At 31.5% G+C, this 13,116-nt stretch overlaps 1 protein-coding gene across 12 annotated transcripts in view; it reads left to right on the top strand.

Moving 5' to 3' along the window:
- Nucleotides 1–13,116, top strand: part of LOC145254914 (putative phosphorylase b kinase regulatory subunit alpha) — a 179,214-nt gene that overhangs the window by 38,672 nt on the left and 127,426 nt on the right. For 9 of the 12 annotated variants that reach the window (XM_080113903.1, XM_080113908.1, XM_080113909.1 and 6 more), the window contains exons 13-15: nucleotides 2,070–2,148; nucleotides 3,413–3,547; nucleotides 4,111–4,220. In XM_080113903.1, the coding sequence (XP_079970029.1) occupies nucleotides 2,070–2,148; nucleotides 3,413–3,547; nucleotides 4,111–4,220 (324 nt within the window). Of the gene's footprint in view, nucleotides 1–2,069; nucleotides 2,149–3,412; nucleotides 3,548–4,110; nucleotides 4,221–8,211; nucleotides 8,357–13,116 lie in introns of all 12 variants that reach the window. The other 3 variants (XM_080113896.1, XM_080113882.1, XM_080113905.1) reach the window with 1 other exon arrangement.

Below are 13,116 nucleotides of genomic sequence, written 5' to 3'. Positions count from 1 at the left end.
TGAGCTGAACATTTTGGTTTCGATTCTCAGTGGTGGCACGCAAGTTTTTAAAAATTATTACTATATATTGTGTCCAATATAATCTATAATATAAATCTCACCTGTCTGTATTATGTGTGTATGTTTGTGCGCCTAAAACTTTCGACAGACGCGATGAGTTTTCACGAGACTGATATTGTTTTGAAGCTAGACCCTTGGGGCATCAAATCTCGAAAAATTGTCTATAAACATTAATTCACCCTCAACTGGGCACTTTTCTACAGGGAGGGGTCACTTTTTTCGCCGAAATTTTCCAAAGCCATCCTCTCTTTTTGATTGCCTAGATTTAATTTAAACCTACATCACTTCCGGTTTGGTGATGGGCACAACAGCAAAGATGTCACTTTTTTCCACGTTCTTTTCCTCCTTCGTGGTACGAGTTCGAGCCTGCGTGCCTACTACCACTTTTTTTGCTCAACATACACCTCCAAACACCCGGGCAACGCCGGGCATGCAAGCTAGTAAACAATAATTTAACACATAGGGTCTTCACTAGTATTACTAATATAGTATTATTGTACAGTTAAAGAAAGAAATTACCTAACATAAAACTGACACAAATGAAAAATTCCTCTTTCACCAAAACAGTGCACCATGTCACAAGTTGATCGCAATGATAAATTGCATTTTTCATTGCTTCTTTACCCATCCTGTCCTCCAGTTCCGTCCCCCAGTTACTATTGGTTGTTTGTGGACTTTAAATCATTCATTGATATCTATGCTGATGACACGACCATCTATGGCAACACATCAAAGGCCATAAATGACAAAGTTCTCTCTAATTCTCTCTCCTCTGATCTTGAGCGCGTAGTACAGTGGGGGGAAGAGGTGGCTGGTCACTTTTAATGCATCCGAAACCAAGCTTCTATCTTTACATCATCAATGCTTTGATCCCCATCTGGCATCAATTGAAATGGGTGGCTCTCGTCTTGGGGAGGCTTCATGTTTTGACAAGCTTCTGGGTTTGACCATTACTCCTGATCTGAAATGGAACATGTACATCAGGTCTGTTGCCAAGGACGCTGGGAAAATGATAGGATCCTTCTATCGCTCCAGAAGATATCTCTATCTCGCTACTGATGCAATTCTCTCTCTATAAAAGCCAAGTACGTCCAAAGATGGATTACTGCTGCCACATCTGAGCAAGAGCTGCTAAAACAGCCTATCTTGCCTTGACAGTACAAAATAGACTTCGTAGCTTAGTGGGGGATGCCCTTTTCTCTTCCTTGCAGCCTCTTATCTACAGAAGAGACGTTGCGAGCCTGTCTTTGTTTTATCGTTATTTCCATGGCAAGTGCTCGTCTGAGCTCCAATCTCTCACCCCCCCCCTCGCCAATCTTTCACGAAAAACACCCGTCTGGCTGAAACTATTGTCAATAATTTTCCCCACTTTATGTGCCTAAATCCAAACATAGATTCCATGAGCAGAGCTTCTTTCCCAGAAGTGAATGACTGTGGAACTCTCCTCCGTTTACCTGTTTCCCACCTTGGATGTCTTCAAGTCTAACATAAACAATTTCCTGACAAACCACCTCCTTAAGTAAGACACTCTATCAAATCTCCAATACTAATGATTACTACAATACTATTTCATTGATTACTGTACATGCAATAACCCTTATCCCTGAGTGGCCTCCAGCCTTTATAAGTGGTAGCTTCCATGTAAAAAAAAAAAAAAAAAAAAGAAAAAAAAAAAAAAATGCTCCAGGAGAAGGAAATTTTGCTTCAGTGAAGAAGCGATATTTGAAATTGAGACAGATTTTGAGACTAAAGAAAAATTGCTTTACAAAAATGGCATTGAATTATCAAAGAATCATTGGAATCAGTGTATCACCTTAGAAGATTATGTTAATGAATTTTGAGTAAAAGTTCCTTGATTTATTAGTTATTATTCAGGGCTTATTGAATGATGTTATTTATTTGCTGCAATCAGTTAGATAATGTATCAATATACAATGTATTGATGTTGATCCAAACAGCTTATGAGTCACTTAATATCTTGTAAACTCATGATTTTTATTATCTTATAGGGTTTCCTCTCTCCTGGCGAATTGGATCCTTTAAATAGACGCTTGGTAGCAACTCCCAGACCTGACGTTGTTGTGCAAGGTAATTTGAAAAATATTTTTTTATCAGGATTAATTATGTTTTCAAACATTGTACACATTTTTTTAAATTAAAATTTTTAAAATTGTTGGTATTATTAACCCATGTTTTTTTGAAAGCTGGTGTTTTATGCAAATTGTCTTTGCAGCTAATCACATTTTGTAGACACATTTTATAATCACATTTTGTAGACATAAAAACCTGGTGATATTTTTGACAGCAGTTCTTTGTTTTTTTTTTTTTTTATGTAAACCTTTGTCTGAAATCCACATAGTTCAATAATTCTATTTTGGCAATTTTATTTCTTGGTTGAATTGTTGCATATTGCTGCTGTGCTTGAAAGAAGAATGACAGACAATTATGTATAAAAATATAATCGATATATTTCTTGTTCATTTGATATTGACAAACAAGTAGAATCAGTAAGAGTTTTGAGTGGAGAATGCATTAGTGTTGACGAAAGTTGATCTCTAACAATTTGCTAGCCAGCTGCTTTCTGTTGATTTCCATTTGAACTGGCTAATATAACATTTTTGGGCACTCATGCATCCTCAGCTGTCGCACCCATTCCTAGATTTCCCTATGTACATGTGCATAGTTTCAATATCTGTTACCAATGAGTCTTTGTACAGCTGTATAATCCAATTTGATCATTCACACCAACTACTATAAGCAGAACAAGATCCCGATTATGATTATCAATCTATTTGGGGCATAGGAATGTACGTGTGTAAAATGATAATTTAGAATGTAATTGAGAATGTGTATATATTGTTCGACACCAAAGAAATACTTGGTTGGATCACAAGTCACATGGGAATCTGAGGAAATTATAAGGTTGATACAGCAGCCAAAACTACCCAAAAAGAGTTCCGCAATAAATTTAAACTTCCATACACTGATATTTAGATAAACATTCACAAATATATCCATGAAGAAATGGCAGTTTAGATGGAGTGGTAATATCTCCAATAAATTGTTGACAATACAACCTGATCTCATATAGTGTCAGGGTTGTAGGAAGTTACGAAGGGAGGAAGTTGTTTACACCCAATTCCACATTGGCCACAAAAAAATGCCACACACTCCTTCCGGCTTGATCAAAAGGAAATACTATGATGCCTAACACAGTAAGACATTCAATGTTAGTATATATTGATTTTTGACCTCTTGTAGCCACTCAAAAAAATATGCGGATGTATTTTGAAAGATTGTCATTGATTTTTGTTTCTTTGAATTGATACAAATTAATATTTGTTTTATTCAGTTGTTATTTTGGCTGAAGATGAATACATCCAAGATCGCCTCTCAGATTTTGGAATTGAGGTTCAAACAACAGCAGAAGTTGAACCAATCAAAGTTTATCCTGCACGAATCCTGAGTCATATCTATTCACTTCTTGGTGAGTTTTTACATTTTGTTAGTTTTGGTTGGAATGAATTAAGGGAAAACTATGAAACATAATGGAATGAAGTGTGGTAATGAATAGAGATTGTGATTCGGAAGTTTGTGCCATAAATGAAAACTTAAAGCTAGAACTTGTCTCAAATAGCTTGAAAAATTATCATCGTAAATCAAACTGGTGCTGACTTAGAGTCAAACCCCAAAACATTTATAACAAAATCACTGTTACAAACCAAACAGACTGAATTAGACTCTGGCTTTGAATCAGAAGATTTTAAAGTCTGAGTTTCAGTCATTCCTTGTTTGATTAGTGACGATTCTTTTTCAGAATATTAAAGTGTTACATGACTAATTATAATGAGAATTTAACTTTGAAAAATCTGCAGTTGGAAAAAAGTATTGATTTTATTATTGGTAAATTATTTTGCTTGTTTTCCAACATGTTTGAACTTTGTCTCCTATGATAACAGTAGTGTCTTCATTAGTTTTACTGTAATGTTTTTAAAAAATATTTTTATCTTATGCAGAAAAAAAACTTTGTTTTTATTTTCCACAATATAGGAAAGAATAAACGTCTTGGACTCACTGGTCGTCCCTCTTCCGAGATAGGACTTTTGGCCACCAGCAAATTGTATACATTGAATGAGAAAATTTTGGCTTTTGCTCCACAGGTAATATCTAAAGAATGATTGCAATCTTAACCATGTTTATTTGGATATAGATCATTTTGATATATTTATATTATGAGTGGTATATTATATGTGTATATAAAATATATATTTTGTAAGAAGTGAATATAAATGGATTTGGATTTTGTTATTGAAAACTGTTATTCTGAGACCAAGTAAATTTAGAAATAAGTATTTAGAAATAAGTATGTCCATTTCTGGAAATGTGTGACATTCGAGTGATTTTTGTAATATAATGTATTATATTATTGTTATATGTTTAACCTGTTCCTTTTGAGTTGTAAAAATAATTGGGGTGTTAAATCTACACTTAGTTCTTTATTAAATACGAGCACGGCTATCTGTCATTGTAATTTCCATGAAGTATGTAAATTACTGAAAAAAAAATCTGCATAATATTGTAATATGAAATGTTGAAGTTATTTTAGGACAGAATCAGAATAAAAATACTTATGCCTAGATGAGATTCAAACTCATAACCCCTGCTTCTAAGTACAACTTGCTAACTAATCAAATCACCAAATCTACTCTCTCACTCTCAATTTAATATTCGTTAAATTCAAAAACAGGTGACATTTTTGTCTTAACTTTCTCTCCTATTTCTCTTTTCTCCTCCCTATCAATCAAAGGCAGTAAAAAAGAGAGAAAGAAAGTGAATAGAACAGGATTTCTTTTCCCTCTTTTTCACCAGTGAACCTGTAAAGATTTCTCTTAATTCTTTTCATGGTGTCCATAAGTAGAATAGAAGTACATCTTAATTAAGGAGTGAAAACTCCTCCTTTTTCTTTATTAACAACTAAGAAAAAAATATTGATCAAATTGATAAAATCAACTGAAAATAATTTTTTTTTTCATACAATTGACTTGTCAAAACTGACTGAACAGTTTTAAGTATGTACATTTTCTTAACAGAGCCATTTTAGCCAAAGAGGGCAAGATAGTGGGGATTCACCTTGTATAAGATTAATTGCCAAAATTATGTTAGATATTGTTAGCTTGTTTAAAACAATCCTGATCTCATGAAAAATTGATAGATATATGCGCAGAAAAATTGAAGAACTTTTGTGATCTTTTCTAGCTATCTACATGTACATTTTAGTATTACAGAGTGATTGTCTAATTCAGCATCATAGTGGTAGCTTGTCTGATCATTCAAAAAAGGAAAAACACTTCAATAAATTTTAGAAATTACAGACAAAAAGATGAAAGTTTTTTTTCAAAAGTTTTTGGTTTGTGGGTCAGCAAACGGTGAGCAAGAAATAGAACCAACAGGACACTTTCTCTTACCTTTTTACAAATCTTGCTACAAGATCAGGCTGTTTGAAGATAATGGTTTCCTGACATAAAATCCTCCAAACATTGATGCTGTTTTTTAAGTTTCCTTTCGCAAAACACAATCATGTTCTGCAATGATAAAAACAACAATTTCCTTTTATTAAACAACCAAACCAAATACCATGAATAAATAGTTGAAGATATAAAGAACTTGAAAAAAACAAAAATTTATATCAAAATAACTGGATTTGGCATTAAATAATACAAAAGGGTTGATATGCCGTAAAGCAAAACGAGAAAGAACAAATCTTTTACAAATCGTGATGTCCTAGTGTCCTTTGCTAATAAACCTAAATGAATGATCCAGCCTCTAATCGTTCAAAACTAACATCCCATCACGGGAAGCCTTTAGCAACGACATCTCTTTTACGAAATAAAGAATTTATATCCATATTTGTCACACAAAGGATTTTATATAATTTTCTTGAAATTGTCAACCTTTGTGATTTTCTTTACTCTGCCTACAACTTCCTGTCTCACATGTACAAAGGCAATGTTAGTGCAGTTAAGGTTGTTCAGGTTGATAGGCGTCGGACAATCAGTGATCAAATTGCAGATGTTGTTCAACGCTAGATTCTAGTAAACTATTTATCTGATGACAAGAGAAATTAAAAACCTTGATTAAATGTTTTTAAAGAAGTTAATGAATTTAAAAATTAATGGCATTACTTTTTTTAGCTACCATGTTTTATAGCATTTAGCTATTAAGACCAAATAAAACTTTTATTTATGGAATGAGACAATAGGAAAAATTAAAAAAAAATTTTTTACATGGTATTTTCACCTCTTTTTACTTGCCAGCTTATAATAGCAAGCACTATAATGTATAGGTAGTTTTTATTGGTATGCTTTAAAGGTACATTATTCATGTTTTTGAAGTTGTCCTATCAGATTTCTTTTGTGTTTTTAATGTTATCAATTAATGAATTTTTTTTTTTTAAACTAATTTGGTCTCTGGTTTATTAATAACAGATTATTTCTTTCACCTTATTCTGTCATTATTTAATAATGAATTATTTCTTAATTCTTCTTTAGGAAACCAGGGTTTTTTTTGTTTTTGTTTTTTTTCTGGGATGACTCCCAGAGAAGGCAAACCTTCAGAAATCTGCATGTTATGCATGACAAACTGATGAAAATACTATTCCAAACATATGACAGATGCTATTTCAAATTTAAACTTGACACATCAACCGATTTAGACATTTCTGAAAATTATTTCTATTCTCCTCTGACCTGTGTTCAGCTGAATTAATAATAATGTTAGGATTTTTGTGATGAGAATTGATAATTTTAATTATTTGGACTTATTATTCTCATCTTGATTTTTATATTCACAACTTTCTGTACCAATCTGGTGTTGTCTGATATTGTATTTACTTGTAATTTGTTTTGTTTGTTTTTGTAAACCTAACATTTTTTTTTCTTTAAAATATTTTTTGTTCTGCCCAAAGGTAAATAACTGCATTGACTATTACAGAATTACATCTCTCTCTCTCTCTCAAAAATTTTTTAAATTTATTTTTTTCTTGCTAAGATAATTATGTGGAAGTAATTTTGATTTCAAAGTATTTTCTGAAAGAAATGAAATCAAATTGCATTTTATTAACATGCTGCAATGATCCATAAAAAAATGAACTAAAATCAAATATTTTCTAAGGAAAAAAGCTATCAATGACAAAGAAACAATAAAGAGGCTAACTTTACTTTATATATTAGAAAGATGTTTTGACTGATATAACATTTGGTCAGAAGTTGCATTAATCAAAACATTGAATAATAATAATCATCCAAATAATGCTAATCATTTACATTTGTTGGCATTTATGGTGGCAATTAAAAGTAAAGAAACTACAGAAGTCTGTATGATGTATGTACCAGTCATGAAATTAAGATGAAATATTCTAAAAATCACGTAATTTAATTAAATTGCTTTTTTTTTATTTTATTTTAATTCAAGAAATCTAAATTTTATTGTGTCGATAAAGGGGAGAAAATGTTGCAGCCATCAATCAAGGGCAGACAACCGACTTTCATTGGGTTTTTTTGGGGAGGGGGTGATATCGAAAAAAACAACAAAAAAAAAACAACTAAAATGTAAGATTTAAAGCCAAACCATAATTTATTAACATTTTTTTATTTTGTTTTATTTATTTTTTTTTTCCAGAAAATAAAATTTTCAAATAATTAAAACATTATTTTAGAAGGGTCATTTAATACAAGTTAAAAACAAAATTTAAAGAATATTAAAATGGCTTCAGCCTTCACTTGCCAGTAAAAAAACGGCCCCTTTGTTTTTCGAAAATAAAATAAAAAAACATCTTCATCAATTTTGTGATTTTTGGAATATACCATCTTCATTCCGTGACAAGTAGGTACACAATAAAAGTTTTTCTTCATTTTTGCTCATCGCCATATGTGCCAATCTGAATAAGCACTCATTTGATTACAATACATATTGAGTTTTGACTTTAGATAACAGAAAAAAGTGTTGATATGCCAAAAAAAAAGAGACAAACCAAATCTGATGATTGATTCTTTAATCAAACGGACAAGATTCTTATGTGTTTTTCTTCTCACGCTTTTAAAATTTGGTGTATTGTTTTATGTTTTTGTTTTTAATCTTTTTATCTGCTTACAGTTCCTGGATAACTTACACTTTTATCTGCCATTAGACAACAGCTTCGTCATGGATCATTTTAAGTCAGACGTTGAAACGCTGAGTCATCACTGGAGGATGGTGGGACGACCTGTTATTATCTTTCCTGTGAACAGATCCATGTTAGGTGCGATTGAAAAATTACCACCATAGGATTTATGTTTGTTATTTTGGTTTATTTTTCGTAATAATTAACTTTTCTTTTTATGCTTTAGCTAGGTTTTCCTATTCCATTCTTGCTGAAGAAATGGAGATTAAATGCGGCTCAACCCATTGCCTTGCTTACTCATTTCGTTTGTTACGAATATACTGCTATATTTTTCCACAAAGATTTTTGGTATTCTGTGATGTTTTATATTTATTTGATATTTTGAAGTGATATTCGGTTTGATCTTTCTCTTGTCCCCTCACTGATCCATACATATTTATTGACTCCTATGTCTATTACATAAAACTCATTATAATCATCATATATTTTAACATTGTCTTGTTACAATTATAATAATTATCAGACCCTTAATTGGTGTTCTTAAACATAAATGAAAGATGCAAATTAAAAACTAAAAATTGCATATCTATATAATTATAAAATTCTGTAGACCTTGCTTGCTTGAGTCTTGTCTTCAATGAGCGAGCGATTCCATTTTTTTAAAAGGGATGACAGGTGAATTATATATATGTAATGTATGTGAAGAATTATGTTTTGGTTTCAATTCTAGCTGATGGCACCCAAGTCATATATATATATATATATATATATATATATAAATATTGTTTTGATCTCACTACTATATATTAGGTTTAATATAATAATCGATAGCAAATTATCTCTATAAGAATATATGTAATTTGCACAAATTAAAATGTCATATTTAAGAGTATCTTACGACCGAGCAATGCCAGGTGGCCTGCTAGTATACATATAAACTATAACTGGATTTATTTATACTTACAAGTAATACACTAAAAATATGCAAACACATGTCAAAACTTGATATGTGGAGATGTGAAAAAGGTGAACATGCTGATATTTGTAGAGACATATCAAGCATAACTGGTATAGACGTGTCCACAATTGACCACATGATGTCTCCATGGCACCTCAACAGAACTAGTTTAGCAATGAAATGACTACATCTAGAACTAGTCTGAAGTGTCACCCAATCTAAATAAAGTTGAAGCAGTTAACAAACAAATATTGTCTACAGTAATTAAACTAAAAAAAAAAGGATTTTGGCAACCATGTTGACTCGCTCAGCAGTCAGCCTAAAAATGCAGAAAAAGAGTGTGACCTGCATATCACTACTTTTACACTGGTGATCATGTGACTAAATCAACCAATGGTTCATCACCCTGTGATCTGGAATTCTACGCATTAGAAAAAAAGACAAAGTCAACACAAGCATTGGATGGTAGCCTTTTTTCACAGCATATCTCTCAAGTGTTCATTCTATAGATAGGTTTGAGTTCAGGTTTCCTGACTTTTCTAAATTTACTCTTTACACATTTGTATTCTTTTAATCAGTAATCGACTAATTTTATTTTGCTTTGGCCAACTATTCCCCTTTCATTTTTCTTGTGGAAGGAATGGAGATTAAACATGGTTTAACTTATTGTCTTGTTCTGGTTTCACATTCATTACAAGTGTATTAACTTATATCTCTAAAAAGTTTCTATGTACTTTGTTATGTTTTACTTTGTAAATTATAATTACCAACAAGAGAATTTTATATGATTAAAAAAAAAAAAAATCTTGCACATTCTGAGTCCATTTAAATTTTAAAGGATTCATTTCAAGTGTTGTCTATTTAAAGAAATGTCCTAACATAGAAATGATTTTTAAGATCATAGTGGACCTATTTATTCTAGCATACACAAATCATTCTTATTATAATGAAGATTTTGTGTGCATATGTTTGTGATCAAAAGTTATATTATTTAAATGAAACACTGGTCAGGCTCAAGTTCTTATGTCTTATAGTAAAAGCAGTAAATGAACTCATGGGCCATAGTAAAGATCATTGGTTCTCCAAATATTTCCCACTCGTGTCCTTCGGCTTAGCACCTCCTTTTCTATACACGGAGAAAGACAAATTTGTTACATCATAGGAACATTATAAATGGATACACAATGTATCTCATTATGGTTGATTGATATACATTACAAGATTAAAGATAAATTACAAACAAATTAGGGTCTTGTTCCCTGCAGATGTCTACTATTTGATCCAGTTGCTTTATGGAACCTTCTGTCTGAACTACTTCTATATCACTACAAATGAGTGTTCACACATTTAACTCTGATTTCTGACCATAGGTTCTTTAAATCTAAGTGATTTTTAAGTTTACAAATTCCTCATCCCTGATCTCACAAGACATTGGTACTATCCACTTAATTATTGGTAGAGATAATTACATATGTGCAAGCCACTCTCCATCTGGGAGCATCACATTGGTCAAGAGAAAATTATTCCCAACTAGCATTTAGGTAAAAATGCACTTTTCTATAAATAACTGAATTTGTTCAGAAGTATCGAAACAAAAATAAACAAATGTTGTGTGTGTGTGTGTGTCAGCTTATCAAAAATGTGTCTAAGAAGGCTAGAGGCAAAGCAACTAGAAGACTACATTTTCAAACCTGCTTTGCAGAAAGTCGGTATCAAACATCACTGACATATTTTATTGAAACCATTTTTAAAGCCAGCTTAGGAACTCAAATAATCAATGTAAAAGTAAAAACCGGAGGTGGGGGGGGGGGCAACCATAATTCTAAATTATTTTTTAAGAGGAAATGTTTCTCAAAAAATTATTTGAAATATATTAATTACTTAATTTTTTTAAAAGTGTTTTTAAGCATTGCATTAGATTTTTTTCTTTTACATATTCTTTTTCCTTAATTGCGTCAAACTTTTAATGGGACTCGCTAATTCGTCTATCAGCAATGGAGTAAAGTTCCTAACGCCTCCCCATAGGACAGAATTAGACACCAGGATCGTTTTTTAACATGGAGAAAAGAAACAAAAGTTAAAAATTGTCTCAGTCGTGAAGGATGCTCTTCCACTGCGAGAGAACAAGAAATTGAAGTGTAGCATCTGAAGAACAGATATTACATTTTGATCTTAGGCCAAGAAGGCAAAGTAAAGTTACTTTAAAACCTGTCTCTAATTTTGTCAAACAACAAGTTTAAGGAAAAAGAAAATATGAAAATATGATAAAAAGAAAAACTTTGAGAATCTAAGGTAATATTACGCTCTCAATTTAATAATAACTCTAGTCACACATTTACTCGTTATTCATGTTTTCTGTTTATTTAAATATATAGCTCTACTTGTTATTGAGCACTGTTATATAAATATGGTGAGACTTTACTGGATTAATTCTTATGAGCAAAACATTCCCAGAATCCCTATCATCATCAGTTTGACATTGGTTTTACATGCTGGCATGTGTTGGAGATATATATCACCTTTAAATGGTTATGATTATAAGAGGAACAATTGTTGGAAGCATACATATTAAAGGCTGAAAAAGAAGCTATTGCAAGCAGCTTGCATATTAAATGCTATTGTTGTTAACAAAACTTTGCATTTATTAACCCGGCTTTGTTCATTTGCTTTTGTTGGTTAAAGTTTCTGTATTAAATTCTGGTGAAGGTAAACCGTTTGATGTTGAAACGATTCTTTCTTGATCGTGTGAGTATTGAGTCTTATGAACTGAAGGTAGAATTCGACAGGACGTAAAGGAAAAGACCATGATGCACTTGTGGCAGCTGATTAACAGAACCTTGCCTCGGTCTTGTCTGGTGGTGGTGTTGCTGCCAGCGACCCTGCTGCAGCTAAGGATAAATCTAAGAAAGAAGAATCTGATGAAGCCATCAGATTTAGTCTCTTAGTAAAAAAAATTGTCATAATTCATGAAATAATTTTTAGAAGTTTCTTTCAGTATTATTTTCAACTTGACAATTGATATTACTAATTTGTTTTTATTCTTATATATATAAATAGAAAAATCTTATTATTGAAAATTTATTCAAATTTAAAAAAAAAAAACCAAATCTGTAAGGAAGGTATACAAAATTATAATTATCTAACATTATACACATACAAACACACAGACATTTTCTTTATTTTGCTTTTCAATAATTATGAATTGCAAAATCTCATGTAGAAACCTTGTATAAAATACTGAAAAAAAACTTTTAAATTTGTAATAATTAGTGATGAAAATCTTTATTTTCATACACATTTAAGTATATTGGATGAAAATTTGATCTTTGTGAACAAATAATTCCTAAACTATGCTAACATTTTAAAATAACTTCTATCTCAATGAAATTTTATATTGTCAGGTTGATAAAATAAATGTTCAGTTTATGATATCTAATCCTTTGCACACAATAGACCAATGGCTGCAATCGTTTATAAACTTATCATTTAGAAGCAAAATAACCAATCATAGAGCCTGTAGCTCTGTCTTTGGTTTATGTAATTTATGAAAAATTTGTAGAATATACAGTGTTACATGCCACCCCAAAAATGTCACCCATGGAATCATTAATAAAATTCACAATCCTTTCTGCAATCCAACAAAATTTGGTGCAAATAAACTTCAATCTATGCTTGACTTGTCCACCAAGTTTCAATTATGAATGTCCAATAATCTGTTTTATTGCTGTACAATAAAAACGCACTTGGATACAATATATAAAATTGTTCCTTCCCTAATTTGGGTTGTGATGGCTTTTTGTAGTTCAGGAATAATCCATGGATTGTTCTTCAAAATAACCAAACACTGATAACAATCTAGGAGATCAGATCTGGTGAGTGTGAAGTCTATTCAGAATTACACCTCCTAGTGATGAGATGAACACCAAAGTGTCTCCACATA

This window comes from Euprymna scolopes, chromosome 3 (genome assembly GCF_053919585.1).
Source record: "Euprymna scolopes isolate OS-2025 chromosome 3, ASM5391958v1, whole genome shotgun sequence".
Classification (NCBI taxonomy): Eukaryota; Metazoa; Mollusca; class Cephalopoda; order Sepiida; family Sepiolidae; genus Euprymna; species Euprymna scolopes.
Note: the sequence above shows the minus strand (reverse complement) of the source record. Positions and strands in the feature narration are given on the sequence as shown.